We start from the raw sequence: 22,337 nt of genomic DNA, 5'->3' as shown, positions 1-22,337 counted from the left end.
ATTAATTAAAAAAAATATAATTTTATGTTTATTTATAGTATTTATTGTCGCTATTATGAACTTGATTCATTTATTTAATTAAATATAAAATCCAAAGAATTAATATTTTTATTTACTAATATTTATACTATATAAAAAAATATTTACTTAAAAAAAATTAAATAATTGCATAAAATATAAAATATTCTTAAATGCTTTTTAACATTTTTAAAAAATAAAAATTGAATTCAATTCAGAAACGTAATGTGGAAATAAAATAAATGCTGTAAATAAACTAAATAAATATGCAAGCTTATTTTTTTTTTAAATTACTGAGGCTGCATCAAATCCAAACGTTTTATGCCAGGAAATCCTTATGACCGTTTCATGTCCGTTTTGCTAGTAATTTGTGTAAGCCCAGCTTTACTTCTTTGGAGCATATAAAATCTCATAGAATGATGGTGCCAAATGTTCAGCCATAAAGACTTGAATTTTGTCAGATGCGGTTACAGGTGTGTAACGAGCCATGGGGAAAGTGCGAGTAACAGCGTCGATGAGTACACGTAAAGTGGGTTGTATATCGGCGACCTATATTTATGACAGTAAAGAAAAATTAACATTCTGTTTTCTATTGAATTTCATAAAATCTTACTTCTTTGGAGTATTTATCGACAGAGGACATGGCAGCTTCATAATAATCTTCACCGTATGTTTTCTTTTGTTCGGCAGTAAGTTGTGACCACATTTCCTTAGCCTAAAAAAGAAGTGTGTATTAAATAATATTTTTATTTCAAATATTTATTTGAATTTATTTTATTTATATAAATTTTTTTTGTGATTTAAAAAATAATGTGCTTTGAGTTTTATGATAACAAATAAAATTTTAATTGAAAACCATTAAGTTAAGTATATCACATAAGCATGTGTTACTAATTAACTTGTGACTCAACTAATCCTCTCATTAAACGAGTCCTGCTAATTCAAACTCATTATCTTTTACTGCTGGCAACATAGCACAAATGCCAACCTAATAAGCCCACACGTTTATATATTATTTGTGTTGGCAGTTCTACGTGTTGCAGCTATGATTATCGGACTCATATCCTGTGGAAACTACTAACAATTTAGTTTCCAATTCAAGGGTATTAACTTCACAGAAACGAAAGTTAATTTTAAAGTTTATGCATCTGCATCAGCTATGATTTTAACTATGCACCATTAAAAATGTTCTTTACCAGACGTTCTGGTATTAAAATGCCATAAATTATTTCATGTTTGGCACATTAAGTGAACCAACGCATTTCTACTGAGTCGACTCACCTGTTCACGTAGGTCGGTTTCATTAAGCCAACTGTTGCCTGGAGCGAACTCGCCGGCAGCTACAACCGCAACATCGACACCACGTAAACGCATTTCTTGGCGCAAGCAGGCAGCCATACTCTCAACAGCTGCTTGGGTAGCACATTGAATTCCACGCACTGGGGAAGGTACCTTATTGAGACCTATAAACATTAAGTACATATATGGTAAGATATAAAGTTTCATTTGGTATTATTTTTGAATTTACCAGAAGTAAGGAATACTACACGTCCATTTGCGCGACGTATCAATGGCAACATAATTTGAGTCAAACGCATAGAACCTATAAAAAGAATATAAAATTGATATAAATTAAAATTATTATTTTAATGCCATCTCTTACCCAATAGATTCAAGTCCAACGATTTACGTAGCACAGCAAATGGAATCCATTCAAGCTCACCCAAGGCAATCCAGTGTGCGCAATGGATTACAGCCCACAAACCATCGGCACCATGTGGCAAGTGCTCTGATACAAATAAAGCAGCTTCCAAAAGCTTTAAAGAAAGTGTAAAAAGTTTTTGTCAGAAGTTTATATAAAGAAAGCTTGATAAGCTTTCTGCTTCTTGTGTTGACTTTATTATTTTACTTACAGTTTTTTCCGAGGTTACATCCAAATATAAAAGCTTCATGCGACCGGAAGTCTCTTCTTTAAGTATTTTTGCTTCATCCGATTCCTCAATTGGCACATTAAATCCAGCGTATACAGTAAAGCCAAGGTCGTCAAGTTTTTTTGCTAAATACCAAGCAATTGGAGCTTCACAACCAGTAATGAGCACACCTTTGCCGGAAGCGGAAACCTAAAATAAAATCAAAAGGAATCAATTATGACAGTGAATTAGAAGTGGTATCAATTTGCATGTAAGATGAAGGCTGCACTATGTATCCAGTTATGAAAGCGTGTAGAATATTAACACGCAAATGAAAGAAATAGAACAATTTTATATAAGAAGAAAATAATATCTCTAGAACTTATTATTAAAAACACTAAAAAGTTTTTAATTTATATAATGGCGATATTATATATATATGTTAAATAAGAGTAAATTAAAAAAGAATGCAGAAAACTATTTAATTTAGATCTACTTCAAAAACTAATTAAGGTTTGGTACAAATATTTTTGTGAAATGGTTAAAGAGTCTTGATTTTTCAAATTGGCATCAATTATATAGATGTAGTAAATAGATTTATGGATACTTATAGGCTTAAGACAAAATAAAAGACTAGTATCTGTAGGTATTCGGTGAGGTCACATTAGATTAGGTTAGACAGTACCGGCGCTTCTAGGAATCCACTTAAGTTTATTAGCCCATTAAAAGCACTCAAAGGTTTGGATGTCAATTTAAATCATAGACAAAGCCTTTAGAGTGAGGTATTGAAGCAGGGCAAGATTCCCAAAAATTAAGCGGCCGTTTAATAATTAGTCGATGTTACGTATACCTTATAGACTGTAGTAAAGCGTATATAAGGTACTTCTATCCTCCTTCCAAGAACTGCAAACTCATTTTGCAAATTCAACACTTGCGTACTCATAAAATCTAACAAGGTAATAATTTTCTCATCACCAGCAGCGATCTTTCGATCACCAAAAGAACTGGGCTTTCTCATCATTATAAGGTTGTAATATTCGAAGAATAGTAATAATTCTCTATTTGTACCTTATAAAATGTATTAAATTTTACTTAGATTTCCGTTTCTTATTTCTATTTCATTTCTACTTGGGTTTAATACTTGTGATATATATCTAAATATATAAATAAATATTGTAATAAGAGGGGAGAGAGGTGGGACGCTGTTTTAAGCTGTGTCTTTAAGAAACAAATTTAAAAAATTAGCTGAAAAATTTAGCTTAGGTTGAGTGATTTGTAACGTATTTAACTATTCGTACAGAACATTGAAACTATAGCAATACCGCGATCAATTCTTTTGTTATTTTTAATATAAGTTTTTAATATATATTAACAATTTAATACAGTCTTTATACCAAAAGTTTTTTCTTAATTTTTTTAAAATATTAGCAATTATCCACGAAAGATGTTGCACTTGACTTTTCCCTAATATTTTTGTAACCTATTGTGGCTAGAAAGCTCAGACTGATTGTAAAAATGCAATTGCCTGCAGACAAGCCAAAGAATCCATGCCGTATCGATCAAAAGCCAGAACTAGAGAGCTACGTATGCTAAACAGAAGTGGCATCCGACTTGTCACAGGGTTTCTCACTGGGCATTGCGGAGTTAAAAAGCATCTATTGAATTTAGATATTATTAGAGACGATAGCTGCAGACTTTGTTGCGAAGAAGAGGAAACAGCAGAACTAATTCTGCGTCACTGTGATAGTCTTGCCAGACTCAGACTTCGATACTTATCCACTGCCTATCCAAATATAGCGGAGTTAGGCAACATCTCTCCAAAGGACATGTTATAAACTACTACTCGTCTATGGAACTTAAGTGGGTAAGTCACAATAATCCTCAAAGGATGCACTGACGTGATGATAAGTTCCCAACCCATCTTAAAATCTAATCTAATCTAACCTATAGGCTGTCACCTACACTCCATAAAATAAATTATGTTCCACATGTGAGTGAGGCGATAGGTGTTAAATCTATCAATAATTTTACTAAATTTGAATGAAATTTATGGTTAATATTTTATTAGGTGTTCACCTTGCTTGAGTTGCTCTCGAATATTTCTGGAGTTTTTTCACACATTTTTTAATTTCCATTATAAGTCACAGCAAGAGTTTAATTACTTTTTAACGAATGAAAGCTAAGAAATAAATGAAATAACCTTTGACGCTGTAGTCAATAAATGTGAAACTTAGCAATATATAAATCACATAAAAAATATAAAAAAATAGAAAATTCTGAGAAATTTTATTCGTCCTGCGAAGCACGTAGCAATGTGCAATTGGGCTGCACATTCGTTTATTTGCGTAGCACACCTCCAACAGGCCCAGGAGATTTCAAAATCTAAGGAAAATAAAAATTGACTGCCAGAAATTAATTGCCAGAAGTAAAAAGGTAAACATCAAATAAATTGCCAGTAAAAGTTTTACAAAAAGAAAATAAATAAAAAAAATTAAGTAAAAATTAAACAAAACTAAAAGAAAACTCCAACGATTCCACAAACAAAAAAAAACATTAACTGATTTGGCAGAATAATTTAATTACTTCAAAAAGTTTATTAAATAATTAAAAATTGTTTGATAAGCTCCTAAAAGTCAGAAGTCAGACAAAAGTATAAAAAAGAATTCTGGTTATCTATTTTCCTTAAATTGTGTTACGCATATACTCCTATGTACGGTCAACCTACCTGAATAGTACTAAATTGAATTTTCCGGCTTTTTTTCTGAGCAAGTGAAGCATAAAGAACTGTAAATGTATTTCAGTCCGAATATTCGAAAACTAAAGTTCACTTAAATGCCCAAAAGGTACTTATAAAGACTTCAGTATCTTGAAATTGGTTAGTAAAACAATCATATACAGTTGTGCAAAAAAAGATTTTCAGTTGAGTAAATGCATTCCCTTTCTCTTTGCTTATTGCAGGCTCACTGATATTTTAGATAAATATCAAATTTTTTTAGTTTTTTTATGTACCAAATTTATTTGAATAATGTTCAAATACCAATTTTTTAATTTTTTTAAAAGAATGATTGTTCTTTACTTATTAAAAGGTTAATATTGTCTGAATACTCTAAGCCTATAACTCATGTTTTAATATAGTGATATGACAATAATAATATCTAAAATGAAATTAGTTCTTACAGGTTAGTACAAAGACATCAAAACATTTGTTGCATCACTTACTGGGTCGATTTATTTAGATCCCTCCTTAAGCATATTAATATACAAATCACTTACGTATATTAGCGCATCCAGTTAATGATAGGTTATAAAATGGTCAAATCTATGCACAAAATAATAAACACTTTCTTTATTTGTTACAGCATTGGCTTGGTCTACATATTCCAAATTTATAGTATTTGACCTAATTATATAAAGAAATATAAAAAAAATATGAAAATTCGAATATGTTATCGGTTCTCTAAGGACTTTAATCTTTAAGATGCCTTTCAATCAGATAATGCCTTCTCAATCATAATTTTCTAACACCGTGCTTATCGACGCTTGTAGAAAACATCAATGTCCATTTTCTACTAATTATAAATTAATTTATGGATGCACTATTCTACAATACTCCATAAGAACCAAAATATTAAAATCAGTCAGCGTTTATCAATGTGTCTATCTGATATTGAATGGTACAAAATAATAAGAAATTTCTTTACTTTTTGAAAAGATAAAATGTTCTTAATATCACGAATCCAAAACTTCTGACTTAATCCATAGGAACAAGGTAGAGGTATTAGAAATAATATCGACTCTAACAGGACATTGAACTATATGATGATATTAAGTAATGCAACTCATTCATTAACAAAACTTCTGATCACTCTGTTCATCGGAATCTGAATAAAATACATTCTCCACATTTAACAGAATATGGGTTAAATATATGACCGACTTTTAGGTAAACCTAGTCTACTAGATTTTAAATCTCGTGCTCATAACTCTCTCTCCTGATTATAGGAATAAAGTTTTCACATTGTTGTGGAAATCTTCTCAATTGATTTCTAAGAGATGGTTTTTGTGGGTTTAAGTCTACCACTGCGACTTTTGATGCTTTCCACCTCTTGCACGATAAAACAAAAAACGAAACATATGGCCGATCTACTCATTAACATACTACAAAACTTTTTATATATAAAATTGAGCTCAATTTTTGGGTTTATCAATTTATTCAGCTGTTAATAGGTTGTTAAATACTTAAACCTTGGAACAAAGTAACCAAACAGTTTTAAAACAATAGTCTAAGTTATTCTATAGAAGTAAAATAGAAGCATCTAAAATAATATCGATTTTTACAGGATATCGACTATAGCCAGGCTGCGTTAGTTCTACAGATACACCTGAAGACAATATTGTTCAATGTTAAGAGAAAAAGCAAAGTCTGAAACATCTGTTATGTCTGTTGTATTTAAATAGTCAATATCAATTGAATAGTCAATGATCAATTGAAACCATTGATCCGTATGAGTATTGTCGCTTTAGGGAGACATCAGAACATCTATTGTGTCACTATCTATGTTTATCATGATTTATGTATAAGCATATAAAACTTTATAACAAATCATTTAAAATTATTTAAAAATCATTTAAAAATGGCCCAATGAAAATAAGGTGGAAACTGAAAACAAAAAAATTTTCTAATTAATTTAGGATTTTCTATTTCATCAATACCCTACTGAAAGCTAATTAGGAATCAAAATCAAATATTTTTCTTCAATATACCTTATGACTTAATTAATTCTAAAATCAACAACGTAGAAAGATTCAATTTCAATTTAAGGTATAGATACTTCTATTACAAATTTAATTGAAAAAAATTCTTTGAAAGCATTTAAAGCTTTAAAAATTTGCTATAGTTACGAAATTATAACATTTATTGAATTATTTTTGTTTCGAATTTTCCATAGGTGACTTCCTGGTTGCGTCTTGTGTCATACAAAACTGGCAGCAAGAATATCAATTATCAATCAATCAAAAGGCAACAATTTACCGAGTGAATGAATTTACATTAGAAGACTGTAACCGCCTTTAAGCGGAACACACCGCATGACAATGTACACTAAACACTGAACGCGGAACGCGGGAATAGTCGTATAGGAGCACAGTTTGGCAAAGGAGCAAAAGTGCACAGGAAGCAGCCATTTGAACAATTTTATTGAATTTTTCTTGTTGTCATTGGTGCACTAGACAACGTGTCAATTACATGCACGCAGCAATCCGCAGACTATGGAAAATTGACAAATGAAACATCTTCCAGATGAGGTGACACATTAAGACGCAGTGGGTTGAGTTGCCGCAATAGCAGCGTGATGTTCATTATCATTTTAACCCCTACACATGAGCTTGAAAGCACAGGAAATGAGAAATATTGCATGCGAGGAACATACATCCATGCCGCCATCGACTGTGGTACGGTTGGTTTACGGTTGACAAATATGAATGAATTGCCATTGCTGAGGTACGCAATCATGGCTGTTGTAGGGTTACATTAAGGGCGAATGGAAAAATTAGCTGCGGGCTAAGTTGAATGTTAATTTTCTGAGAAATGTCATAATGTAAATATGGTGGTATATCACATTCCTATGTTATTGCTTTTGCGGTTGTGTGTGCTAAGTCGTTATTGCACTGCCGTTCCTAGCTAACTATTTTCCAGGGAGTTGAGTTGCTTGAATTCTAAGAACTTTAGCAATTCAAAATGAATTCATCTGCTGTTAACTAGCATCTAAAGCGTAGGTAGCAATTAATTACTCTGTTGATGTATGACAAATTTTCAAGAATTATATGAGCAATTGAGGATTGGGTCAAGCGTTTAACTTTAAGCTTTTATAAATACGTATGTTAAGAATTACAAAATAATTAAGAATACTTGCTATAGTAGTTTTTCATTTGTTTTTCTTAATTGCGGTTAAGAAATTGTTATAGGTTTTTCCACAACAAATGCTACAAAAAATATATACGAGTAGCAATTTAATAAAAAAAATTATTTTGTATTAATCACGTCTATCAGACTACTTAACATTTGAAGATGATTTATTGGTTTAAGAAGTGAAACGAAAATCTTATTTAGTTACAATTTTTTTTGCAAACCCAAATACTTATGGAAACAATGCCTTATGACTAAAAATATTTTTTATAAGCATTGGCATATCTGTAATAGAATTGAAATCCCATAACAGATTTCAATTTACATACACAAAATAAAATAGATTTTTTATTTGGCATTAATGTTACAGTTCTGATTAGTTAGATTTAGTAATACATGTCACTTATGAGTGAAAAATAATATATGAATGGTATGCATTTCACCCATTTAGTGCTAAAATGAGAACGAATTGTTTTGACAATACCTGTGAATTGGACTTTTACATAATTTGATATTTTGTAAAAACGAATGAATCAAGGAGGAAATATTAAATTTGACTGAACTATATCTGAATTAGTTAAAAAAATAGAGAGGGAATTGGTTGACATCACTCTCAATTGAGTTTCTGGACATAGAAATATTAAAGGGAATGAAAAAACATACGGTTTAGCCCGTCTTGGTGCTTTCTTAGATATATTCCTAAGAGTACCGATTCATGTTCTCTTAAAAATTATTAATAGAAGTACTTACCTTTACTTTATTAAACTTGACAATAATAAATAGAAGACGCTTAAGTCATGTTTAACTTCTCAATTCAAGTGACGCTCATATAATAACACAAGATCCTAAGAAGTCAATAAAAGGGACCGCGTGAATACTGCAATGCTTATAGGAGTTATTTCTGGTCATTAGTGTAAAGGAAACCCAGACAGAGAAACTGCACACTCCTTCAAATATGCATTATAGAATTTGTGAAAACTTACAGGACTCAGTTTTAAAAAACAGAAATCAAAATTTTGCTCTATGAAGCCCAGCTCTGGTTTCCACAAAAAATATGTCTTTAGGGAAGTGCTTTTTTAAAAGTTGATCGAACCATTTATCGGTAAGGACTAAACATTTGTTGAATTATCTAAATCCAACGGAAGGATTTAGTTATTGTCTATTTATATCTTATAATTTCTTACGCGGAATGTGGTAGTAAAATGCTGAAAAATTGCTAATTGTGGTTAGTGAAAAATGACCTGCTGACCTGCGACTGCAACCAACCATTACATTATCTAAATTATAAGTTGCTTTCTATTGCATAAATTGCAGTTTTAATCATAAATCTATTGTACTTTCAAAGCAATTAAATTACTTTAAGGTTTTTTTAATATTTTAGCTGAATTTGTTAAGACTTTTAAAGACAACTTTTAATCGAAACTCACTTCCTCACATAAGCCAAATCCTGGTAGAATGGTTGGCAGTTATTTAACCCAATCTTAGAAAAACAATTTTGAGCACATTTTAGTGCATACCACATATAAAAGACCACAGAAAACACGTCTTATTGATTGTATTGATAAAGAAGTCTTAGAATAAAAAATTTGAATGTTTATTTCGGAAATTTTGTGAATAGGTAGACAATAGTTTCAAAAAAAAATATATTTTAAACATTATCAAATTCATAGTAGATATAAAGAATGATCAAAAGTACATTTTAGTGGGATACTCGTATCAATAAAATTGGAAGAACTTTTAGTAAGAGAAACTGCAAAATTTTAACCGGAGGTAGAGGAGGAGAATATAATAAAATTGTGGAAGAAGTCGAAATTCCTCACAAGTTGTAGCGTTAAGTAACGATAAGAAGTTTTCAATGAAAACTATTTAAAAAATAAAATACTTGGTACGGTTAATTATTCTGAGAGGAAGACTCTATCTAAACTTTAATTCTTGATCACAAGGAGTCGCTTGTGGTCAGTAAAAGCCTGAGTTTGATTTAAAGAAGAATTTAATACTTTTCATTAAAATAAACAATTCTGACTGATTTCTTGATTCATAATTTAAGTATTTGAAAATATTCACATATAAAAAAAACAGCTTTTTAATTTTTCAAACTCATAAAAACTTTGTTAGCAGATCCCATTTTATCCTATAATAACTTCAAAGAATTTGTTTTAAACTTTAAAACTATGTGCGAGTAATGTAAGCTACTCAAATGCTTTCTTTGAAGCAGTTAGCAAATATTTTCCCTAAACTTTTCCTGTTCGATAATATTTGCATGAATGAGGGATTTGTTAGTTGTTACAAATTTCAACTGCTTGGAACCACAGAAAGTTAAAAGGAAAACAATAATTATTTGTTTCAAGGGCAACACAAAGAACAGCAATCAACCTATGCACCCCTGCTTCCAAAAAAGAAAAAAAATCTAAAATCTAAAAGGGTCTAAAAATACATTTATGCCAGCTAAAGTCAATTGGGAAAAAAGATACTCAAATGTAAATGAAAAATACATTTTCTTCTAACTTTCAGTTAATTAGTTTATAACAACTTAAAAGGTTCAATGACTTTTATTTTATTTTTAAAACTTTTTGCTTATCATTAACATGAAAAAAACGAAGGTCCTACATACATGAATGCTTTTTAACCATAAAGCAAACAGCAAAGTGTAGCAAATGATAATACAGTTCGACTCTATTAGTTAAATGTAAATATAAATAATAATATAGTTTCTGAAATAAATTATACAATTATAATTTATTAATCTAAAAATTTTTATAAGAAAATTCAAAGCAACTACCGGTAACTTCAACTCAAGTAAATATTCTTAAGGTATTCATTATGTATTATATTAGGAGTTTCTATAAAATATATACTTTTTCGATTTAAAATAATAATAAAAAATTATTTCTTTTTTTTCGTATTTGTCTTATTAAGTAATTAGCATTATTTTAATTTAAAGTTTTATTTCAATTTACTCGTTTAGGGGGAAGTATATCTGTAATGGTATATAACAGTCATAAGCAATGCTGTTATTTCTTGATAGCAGATGTTATTATCATTTTCAATAACATAAGCTGTTATTATAAACTGCTCTTATGTTTGTAGTTTCCTATTGTGAAATAAGCAGAAATTTTATTTTTTTAGTTAAAATAAGTTTATTCATTATAAATATATAAAGTTCCATATGATCGTAAATATAATTTTTATTACATTTTTTTATGGTTTTTCAAAACATCTAATTTTTAATATCTAAATCACAAGTTTCTGAGAAGTGGTGCATAATGTAAAAATTTTTATAGTTATAAAAATATAGAAGAAAAATAATATATAAATAAAAGTTTAAAAAGTTATGTACATAAAATATAAAATAAAATAAAAATATGCAAATAAAAATATTTAAATAATAATAAAATAATAAAAGTATTATAAAAAAATTAAAATAATGAAATAGCAGATTAACAAATCGTATAAAACCGACAGAAAATAGTAAAACTATAATTCCTTGAATAATATGACATACCCATAAACGTAACATATTTATAGCAATATTAAAGGCAAGATGATAGTAATAGCAGAATTCAACTTCAGAATGTTATATAACAGAATGTTATATAACAGAATGTTATATAGTAATATTTAACAGAATGTTAACAAATAAAAGTTGCTTCTATGAAGTCACTACAGTTAATATTTGCTGTTTTTTAATGACAGTTTAGAAATAGCAGTTTCTTTTCTAATGCAGAGATATAATGACTTATATCACATTACATGGGTCGAATAGAGAAAAGTACTTCGGCTAAAAAGATATCTGATTCTGTACCCACTGGTGGAAAATGCTATAGAGAATGCCCGCATCTTTTGTGTAAGGACCAAATCAGCAAGGTAGTAACAACTGTCACTAATCGCGTTGGCTGAAGGAGGGTACTAGAAGTTGCTAAGAACGACCCATGTTAATGGCTGACAAGGCAAGTAAGTAAGTACGTCATGGGGATATATTAGCAAACAATTTTATATATCACCAAATAATTTTAAATATCGTATAATATATAATAAACAAATTGTTATAATTAAATTTTATAAAAATTATTATTGAATCATTAGCAAAGAATTTGTAGCTACTCGTATGTTAAATTCGGATAGTATCACAAACATGATCATTATCATAATGGATCGAGACCTTTTTGTGTACATGAAATTGTTTAAAAATCATAAAAAAATCTAACAACGGCAATAAAAGCTTGCTATTCAATAAGAAAACTATATAGCTGGTAGACAAAATGCATTTTAGAAGAGGTCACATAGTTAAGGGATTTCATTGCAATTTTAGAAATCGCTGTTATTCTCCAGATAATTTTTTTTAGTTATCAAATTATACCGAAATTACGTCTTTAGAGTAATTTTGCAGATTAAAATTAATAATTCAATTTATTATATTATCATTAAATTATTAAGTTGAAATGTTTAATTATTTTTTTAACACATAAAAAAGTATGTATATACTCTTTATGCACAACTCACATCCATAAATTTTCAATATCCGATATTCTTCTAGTATGGCCTATTGCAAAATTTAATCAACTCAGCGCTATTTAGTTTTTAGTAGTCAAAAATGTTGTTAGTTTATGTTCCCTATATGCATTCTGAATGAGACAACACTACATTAACTTATTAAATTTCTTTTGTTTCAATAAAGTATAATTTTTGTTTATCTATTTACATGTCGTGAAGAACAAATTCTTTTTTTATACATATAAAGTACTGCTCTCACTGAGTATAGTCATAAGTATAATGTTGTGTATAATAATAAGTATATGTATATACATAAAGACTTTTAAATTATTGTGTTTTATTTCTGTTATTTAACATATGCATATTAGATACATATGCATACATATAATACATATTTCTGTACTGATTGCAAATATTACTTTGTTTATTATAAAAAAAAAATTTTATATACAATAATTTCATATTATTCCGTTATACCGACAGTAGCGTAATTTGACTAAAGAAATTTAATGAAAAAAAGTGCTAATTCATAAATTTTATGGCCCAAAGAGGAAAACATTTTAATTTCTGTGCGCTCACTGTGAGCTCTTGGCCCATTAAACATTCAAAACTGCTTTATTTAAAAATATTTTTCTTATATTTCTTAAATTAGTTAAAAACATATTAAAAGTTTCTTAATTGTTTTTCTTCTTGGTAGTTTCATTTAAAAATACATTCATTCTCTTTAACGTAAATATGTTGTATTGCTCGAAAATTGCATGCGAAGGGAAAATTTATCATTTTCCCAACGGAACCAATGAGTGAACATACGCTTAGAGGCAAAATTTGAATTAAGCTGCAGTTCCAAAATGAAGTTCAACCGACTTTTCCAGCAAATTACCATTTAAATGTGATACTAGATGGTAAGGATCTAAGTGCTATGTACTTAAGTGTGAGTATGCGTGTTAGTGAATGCCTAAAAATATATTTTTGTATGTCGTTGTTGATAATTTAGTTTTATACGCGTTTAGAACAGATTGTTATTGCATATAGTAAGTCGATCGCTTGGATTGTGCAATTAAAGTACAATAATGAATGTTGTAGCAAACGCTTCCTTCCTTCCTTCCCAGCGCATTTCCGGTTGACATCAGCATTGTCGGATTTAACTGCCGCAAGCGGCTGCAGTTTCGTACTTCACCAGCTGCACACTTATTTTACTTTCTGTCGAGTATTTGCACTTTCACTGAGCCTATAGAGTAGTGACTTCTACTACGTCTATTGAACAACATGCACCAATCAATATGACTGAGGCAGACACTTGGAGAAAAAAAGTGTACTAGTGAACTGGCTGTGAACTAAAGACATGACTGTGGTATTGCTTTGAGGTAATTGTTGTGCATTAAGGCACGAAATTGATGTTCATAGCCCGTGTCAGCATTTTGAGTATGCAAATTTGAACATGCAATGAAAACTGATTGAAAATTTTGAAAAAAATAGTAGAACTGCAGAACGTTTTTATTTCGGGTATAAAAGATAGAATGGAATGACGTGAACTATTTTAAATTTAGCATTGCGAATGGCAAAAAATATAAAACAACAAGATTTGGTACAGAAATATGGTTAAACATAGATTTTTTCTTTGAAACTTATTGAAGAAAATTTATTTAAGACGAAAGAAATTCTTTAAAATCAATAGATAATCAACAAAATCGTAAAAAAGAAGACTTAGTAAAAGTTCGTTATGACATTATTTCTCAAAGAGTTTATATGATTGTGGAGTTAGCTATAACATTTAAAAAGAAGAATAATTTGGAATAATTTTCTAAAGCTTTCAGAAGTATTTCTAAGTAAAAATTTTTACTGTGACTATTAAGAATAATTTAGTTACTGAAGATATTGCATATATGCGGGATTAGCCCATGCATTTAAAGAAAAGAAGTTTGGGAAAATTATTTAAGTGTTTCCAAAGCACTCATAAGTAAAAATTCTGAAAATTTTAAAAATAATTCCCATCATAATTTTTTGAAGACACTGTTATGTAGAAATCTTTATTATTATTTCCAGGAATCTTATTTTCTAAAAAGATCTTTAAGTAAAAAAGTTTTGCGATAGTTTCACGAATAATCCTTAGCATTATATTATTAAAAGCTTTTTCAAGCCAAGATATGCAAAGTAGTTTTGAGAAATTTTTTAGACTCGTAATGAAGGTATGCTTTTTTAATTATATTATTTTCAATATTTAGATAGGCTACATACATTCAAGAGTTCTAGATATTTTAGTATAGCTAAAACTGTTAAAGAAATGTAATTGTAAAGATACGAAAAATTTACTGAGACTAAAAATTATAATTTTGGGTTTGATTTGTAGTTTGAGTCAAATAAGTGTTATCACCAAATATATTTTTATTGCATAAATTTTATTTTCATATCAAAAATCTGATAGTTTAATAAAAATACTAAGGAGTCTAAAAATATGTACCGAATATGTTCTTCTAAAAAGCCTATCAAATAAATCAGCCTTTTTAACAAATGATGAAGCGTAATATACACCCAAAAAAGTACATTGGAGTGTTGTGTTAAAGTCCGAAGTAAGCTCAAAAGGAAGTATATTAAAGTGCACTCAAAGAAGGTATTTGAGAATTTGTTTGAAGTGGCTTCATCGTAGAAATTAGAGGACGAACGTAAAATCAAGAATTTGCTAACAGTTGATAATTTTTTTAATTCAGAGAAACTTGCTTAAAGTAAATTCGTTTGAGTTCTTCAGTGACTCTGCGATAGAATTGGGAAGAGTTGGATTGAAGTATGGTTAGGTGGTTGGTTTCTATTACACAAGAATACACCACCACACAAAGGTAACATGACATATAAATTTTTAAACAAAAATGTCATCGTTTTCATCGATTATTGACCGCATTGACTCGGTTTGGGTCTAAACAATTTCTAACAATTTCTAGAACTACTCCGGCATCGACCTAAATACCAAAGGCAATTCCGGTTAAGCACAAAAGAAAATTAATTCGTAGAAGGTTTCAGCCTTCTGTAAACATATAAGCATAATTAACATAATATATAATATGTATTTTTTTCCAATTTGTCTGGGAAAGTTTATGTACTACGGAAGACAAAAAGAAATGTGAAATGTTAATATTCTTTTATTTTTAATTGCGAGGTTTAATTATAATAATTATTTAAAATAATAAATTATTCTCAATTTTATCTTATTTGAAATTATATAGTTTGCTATCACTACCACTTTAAATCTCATAAAATTCCTTTATCCGTCATAAAATTTTATCATAGAACATAATTCCAACAAGTGCTAAAATCTTTATGTCCTACTGAAAACTAGTAAAAATACTCTACCCTATAAAACTTATTCATTAAAAAACTAAATAAATAAATTTAGAAAGTTTTTGCAATATTTTTGTAAATATAATTAATTACTCTAAAACTTCATCAGTAAGAGGACAGGAGCACAAGCAATAAATAAAGGATTAAAAAGTTAATATGCACTTATACGGTTGAAGAAATTTGAACTACAGTACTCGTATCAGAAGTGTCTAACTACACTTCTTGTTTTTATGTATTAAATATCTTTTTTGATGCACTTAAGAGTTTAGATACTTTATGTACTTCTGCTATTTTCTATTTACGAACTTTTTGAAAATACAATAAAGAAGGTTAAAAAAAAAGTACTTAAAACTATTAAATAACAGTGACGTTGGTGTTTCCACTTCTAAAAGTGGAAACATTCAGTTCACTTTGGTTTATGTTACTTTATATTTAGTAGTCCGATGAAAACTTTTAGCTGCTGCACCTAACATAATAATGTGCAACAATAGTAGATACAACAACAACAACAACAACTTAATTATCAACAGCATCAACTGCAACAACAAAGAGTAACAAAAATACTCTGCCACACAAATTGCAATATGGCAAAAATTTTGATATAAAAGCAGCAACAACTGGAAAATGTGGCAAGTCTGGCCGGCCACATCGGTCTTAAACGATATGGCGACCACAAGCAAAGTGGGTGCAAATACCAGCTAGCTTTAGTGAATGAAACCAAAAATCTAAAATTTTGTTGAAGTGTGTTGGCAAAGAGGAATGGAAGAGGATTGTGAAGCGGAAGCGGAAAGTTAAGCAACAGACGAAGGTATGACTAAAATTGCAATATAAACTTCTATTTTGAAGGAAATTTTAATGAGAATGTGTTTTAAGTTGCAGCTTTCACAGGTTTTAGTCATTCATAACACATTTTCTTGTTTTGCATTTTTTCCTCTTTTTTGGCCAAAAAGGATATGGCTTGGTAGGCTGTCGTGTCGAGCAATTCAAAGTCAAAAGGATGACTTGAAAGACTACTAACCGACAAAAGTAAATGTTGGTTGGGTATTGCAGGCATTTGAAATGTTTATGGAGGTATGCAAATTTAATGCTGAGTTATTGTGGAAGCGGTATTTTGAATTTGAAAATTTTTAAGTTACGAAGGTGTGATTTATGGTGTCAAGAAGTTCTTAATGAAAGTTTAAGTAACTTTGTTTATGACTCCAAAAATACTACAGAAAAACAAAATAAAATTTCTGGGTTATTTTATATACTCGGGATATATAATTACTTGTTGCCGCAATTATGTTTGTAAGCGCGACTAATGCAAATTTTAAGAAATGAATGAAGATTTGTGGTCAATGTGAAACATTAACATGAGGAACCATTTTATATATTATAATATTTTTAAAAATACTGATAATTCTAATACAATTTTTTTTGTATATTTTATTTATATATTTTTAAAACTTATGTTTATAATTCAATTTTTTATAGTTTTAGTTATTAATAGAGACGCTTTCAGAACTTCTTCATCAAAACCAATAGTTTCTTTTAGGTAAAATTGTCAATATCGTCATAACTACTAGATTACAATTTCGTTAATAATTTAAAAAGAAGGTTTCTATGTTAAAGTACTTAGCAGTAAACGTTTTTCAGTATCATACTTATCTTTATCTACTCAGTTAGATTTATAGTCTTTTTGAGAGAATATAACAAATAATCTTTGTACATACCTAAAAATTTAGATACTTTAAATCAATTTACATGTTATTTATGCTTTGTAATATCTAAAAAGACTGAATGTAGGTTATAACATTCTTACTTAGGAGAAATAATTAGTATGGTCACCAAACAAGCCATTTATTAAAATCAAATACAAGTTTCTGGAGAGATACAAATTCTGTATAAAAGAGGCTGAATATAGGCTACTAATATTTTTTTAAGAGCTTAAAATTGCCACCGTACAAAATTTGGTAAAATTTATTCAATATTTTTCCCACTGATATCAAAGACTAAATTTATCTAAAATGTATAAAATATTATTTATTTTATTCGCGGTTATTTTATTTTCGCGGTTCCCAAATAAGCTGACGTCTTACTTTTGTAAGTTATTCTTGGGCTTTCATTGCACAAACAGTCAGTGGGAGCTCCAACTATTTTTTTTGATCAACTTGAGTACATGTAAACTTTGGAATAGAACTAAATTAGAGTTCACACAAGAATGCCAAATATTATTAAAGCAACAATTTTGAATGGAGAATCAAAGGAGATGCTGTTCTTATAACTTTGATTCTGAATTTAAGGGAGTTATCTCACTTCAAAGGGTCTCATTTTAATATATAAAATAAATTTGAATGTGAATTTGGAATATGCTTCTTCATACTTTTCTTAATACTTTTGTCTGTATTCTTCTTTATACTTTTCTTCATTTCATGTTTTTAATAAGAAAAACTAAAGATATACATAAAGATAACAAATAAATGTTTGAAAGTAAAATTTCAATTTTATGGCAACGAAATATAGATACATCAAAATTGTACTTTATAGGTAATTCTCAATTTCTATGATATTTATTTCCGATATAATACTAGTCTCTGACCTGATAAAATGAGGGAGTTGTCCCATTTGACTCTAGGTTCAAATTTTAATATATGATATCAATTTATATAATGGGCAACAGTTTTCGTCATTGTATTTTTCTCTATTTTACATTTTTAATAAATCAGATATCTCCCGCATAATACATGTAATTGTTTAATTGAAGTTTTCAAGTAAAGCATGTACTCTTCAGCTAAGACTTTTCTTAACTGGACAGAATTGGAGACCTCATCGGTGCTTGCTTGAAGAAACGTTTACAGTATTTCGTTTCAAAGTATTTTAAGAAGTTTATAATATTGGATATTTTTTGAAGTTAAAGAAGTTTTGAGAAGTTAATTATATCGGAGTATTATATTGTTTTTGATTTGTAAAGAAAAACAATCTATTATCTTTAGTATTCTATTATGATATTGGGGCAATATTTGCTGAAAGATTAATTTCATTAACCTTAGAATGCTTTTCTCACTTTCTGCTCATAAGTTAGTCTTTCATGTTAAAATTGGATAAGGATACAATTAAGAATATAATCATGATGAACAATTTATTAAGCCAATTGATTTTGTTTTTCATTTTGTTTTAATTGTTTACTTTCACGCTTTATATTCTTGCTGCATTTAACATATCTACCACTTCGAATGATTCTTGCGTGTCTTGCTTATCATTAATGCATATCACCAGTACAATATCCTTTTAAATTAATGCCTTAAACAGTAGAAACACTTAAACTACACCACAGACTAGGTTAGTAGTCCTTTAAGTAGATGAACGACTTTACCATCGTTAATGCGGAAACGAATCGACAATCTGTTGTCTGTAACTTTGGATACCGTCTTTGTGTTGCTGCTACATAGTTCGCTTCATCTTGACTGCATAACCGAATCCTGTAAAATTAATTAAAGTCAACTGCAGTGTTGTTGCGTTACATGCATAGACGAGAAGGACAAGAAGGAACTGTATGTGTTAAACTACAGCCCTTCCTTATATGTTGTGTCTATTTAAGTTTCAGACAGTCAGACAAGATGCCACTGTGTACATGTACGTATTGGTCTGCATGCCAGCATATCATCTTCTCTCAGTTTCTGTTAATCTTCTTTCAATAGCTTATATTATTATATGTATGTACACATATAATATTATTTATGTATGTGCGTGTGTAAGATATATCTATATCTATATACTGTTATATGTAGTTATTGATAGTTTAATGTAGCACTGTTATTTTAAAGTATTGCTGTAAGTACGTGTATTACTGTCGTCCTTTTTTCAATTCGTTCGTGACTCCTTTTGCTTTGATTCAAACTTACACTTCATCCATTTTAGTTTTTACATTGAGGAGTTTTATTGTGTTTTATTCCTTTTATGCATGGCTGTGGCATTAATGGTTTTCCATATTTAAATCTGTAACATCTGCAGCTGCTTTTGGTTATCCTTGTCGTTCCGTTTTTGTAGTTGTTGTTGTGCATGTAGTTGCATGTCTGAAATTCTTAAATGCATTTTATATTCACCACGTTCCTTTCATTAGTTATGCTTCCTTTTTTTCTGAACTTTACTATGAGCTGAGCTACTTGCGAGGACAACACTAAGTCTCGAATAATGGAACACATCTTCAACATAACAATGAAGTGAATGTTTCTCTTTTTTATAAGTTTTTTCCTTCACATCTTGTAACTGTCTGCTGATAATTTCTAGCTTATTATTTCCACATTATAAGGATACATATGCTCTATAGCGTTTGTTGGCACAATTCCGTACAGCAACTAAACATCTGTTAATTAGATACTTTAAAATGGTTTGCATAGAGACATGTGGTAATTTTTATTTCAATTTTATCTTAAACATGTTTAATTTAATTTTTATTATTTAAATATTACAAATTTTAATTTCGTATATTTTTGTATTTTTTTATTTATTTAGAATTTAGAATTAATAGATATTGATGACATTTTTGGGAGAAAGTAAACTAAATCGAAAATATTCAATTGTTGTACTTTAAAAATGGTGTTTTATTTTAACAGGCTTTATTTGATTTTGGTTAACTTGTAATAAAATCAAAACTCATTTAATAATTTGTCAGAAACATATGTAGACAAAGTTTGAGGGAAGGGTGTGAACCACTTATCTATCTAAAGTTCAATAGTTGGTTTAGTAGTTTGTTACTGTCAATCCTTGGTATCAGAAATAATTTGGTCTTCACCTGTGTTTCGGTGCAATAGTTCGATACTCTGAATCTTTGGCACCAAAAAAGAATTATCTAGGTCTAACTTTGCTTAGCCAATGGTTTAGCTAATGGTTTGGTTGAATTATACAATAAAGTGTTTGATTTCCGTTTAAAGTAGCTCTGATTTTAAAAGGATAAAAAGAAAAATATTTTCAAAGTACATTTATGTATAGCCAAAAATCTAAATAAGGGGTTTTTTAATTATATTACTAAACACGTTAGTTTCTAGACTATATGTTTACAATAATTATTATTTTAATTGTAATAATTTAATAACAATAATCCTTAATCATTTTTTCTGAAATTAAGCATAATTTCAATAACATTGTATAATACAATATAGCTTAACAATAATATATTGGGGAAAAATCTGTAAGATAGGTTATGTACTAAAATTTATCGCGGAATTTAGACTCAGGAAAACATATACAATATTTATACAGGGGTAAGTGTGTTTTTAAACGGAGACCTCCGGATAACTGGCGCCCTCCGGTTGTAATTTAGCCTTATCCGGGTATTGCGGATCTCTGCCCGGATGGACCCTCCCTTCTCCGCAACTCGTGGGTTTAAATATGAATGAACCAATAACTAATAAAAATAAAAATTCTATAGCGGAGAGCTCGGCTAAACAGAGCTCAAAATCTTCGGACACTAAGTGTCCAAACAAGGTACCTACCGCGACTTCCAGTGGTAATAAAAAGGTGCCTCCAAATCATAAACAAAATGTATCGACGCGCTCCGGACCACTAATTCGGTCAGGCCCTCCTGGGAGGAGGAGTTACAAGGAACGCCGAGCGGCGACTAGACTGCTCGAAAGATACGGCAATATTTCGGTTACATCCGAATCTATGAAGTCCAGGATTGCCTGGGCTAAGCAGGTCCTCGATACCACGAAGGACAAGCAGGAACCTGCTACGAAGCAACAGCGCTCATTAGATGAGTCAGCTTCAAAACCTGATGCCAAAAAGGCAAAATTTCGTGGCAACGCCACAAATGCAAAATCCTTTAGCGACATGCTGAAGGGTTCTTTAATAATGGGAGTCATTGATGAAAATGACCCGGATGGCACAATTACACCTGCTAAGTGGGACTTAATTGAGCTCAAGCTCCTTGACATTTATGTCGATCTCCTGAAGGACTTTCCTGGAGACGGTCCCACTTGTCGCGATAGTGGATGGCATCAGGGCCATGTGAAACTTATCGCCTGCGCAGATCAGCGTTCTGTTGATCTTTTTCGCAAAGCCATTTCCAGAATTGGTGAGGCATGGCCAGGCGCCAAACTTAAGGTTGTTACTAAGGAGCAAATCCCTAGTCGACCAAGAGCGCGTTCCTGGATACCAGCCCATCAGTCCGATCCTCAGCGGATTCTGGAACTTATTCGGCTAGGAAACCGGCAGTTAAACACATCAACGTGGAAGATTACCAAGCTGGAGGAAGTCAAGGGTAAATATAGGTCGGTCAGTTTTGTGATTGACAAAGCATCCTTGGCCACTTTGGCGAAATCAAACGGTGTTATTAACTACGGTTTCTCAGCCATCACAATGAGGGTATATAAAAAGGACGAGGAGCAATCCTTACCTAACGACACAGGTCCAGCAGCACCGCAAGGCACTGTTGATACCAAAATGGAAGCGGGTGATATTGTAACTGCTACCGCAAACTCAGTGGGCCCAGTAGAAATACTGCCTACCACTTCTGATTCAATAAATATGGACGTGACTATGTCCTCTCCAGCTCCTTCAATTACATCTGAAGAGAGTATTGGTACGCGCTATCTTTTTGACGAAGAAGAACTTTTGAACTCTGAAAATGAATCTGAAGAAGATAGCGCGCTTGACGTTACAGTGGTGGACACTACCACATCCAAAACAAATCATGATGCGGGTAC

At 30.3% G+C, this 22,337-nt stretch overlaps 1 protein-coding gene across 1 annotated transcript; it reads right to left on the bottom strand.

Annotated features, from left to right (window-relative positions):
• Nucleotides 1–295: 295 nt before the first annotated feature.
• On the bottom strand, nucleotides 296–2,946 carry LOC119674469 (D-beta-hydroxybutyrate dehydrogenase, mitochondrial-like). The gene is made up of 7 exons (XM_038085608.1): nucleotides 2,779–2,946; nucleotides 1,932–2,138; nucleotides 1,682–1,835; nucleotides 1,547–1,621; nucleotides 1,300–1,481; nucleotides 632–733; nucleotides 296–567 (listed from the first exon to the last, which is right to left on the bottom strand). Exons 1-7 carry the CDS (start codon nucleotides 2,944–2,946, stop codon nucleotides 403–405), a joined length of 1,053 nt encoding a protein of 350 aa, XP_037941536.1. The 3' UTR covers nucleotides 296–402.
• Between the last annotated feature and the right edge of the window lie 19,391 nt (nucleotides 2,947–22,337).

Source organism: Teleopsis dalmanni, chromosome 2 (genome assembly GCF_002237135.1).
Source record: "Teleopsis dalmanni isolate 2A chromosome 2, ASM223713v2, whole genome shotgun sequence".
NCBI lineage: Eukaryota > Metazoa > Arthropoda > Insecta > Diptera > Diopsidae > Teleopsis > Teleopsis dalmanni.
This window is presented reverse-complemented; position numbering and strand designations above follow the sequence as displayed.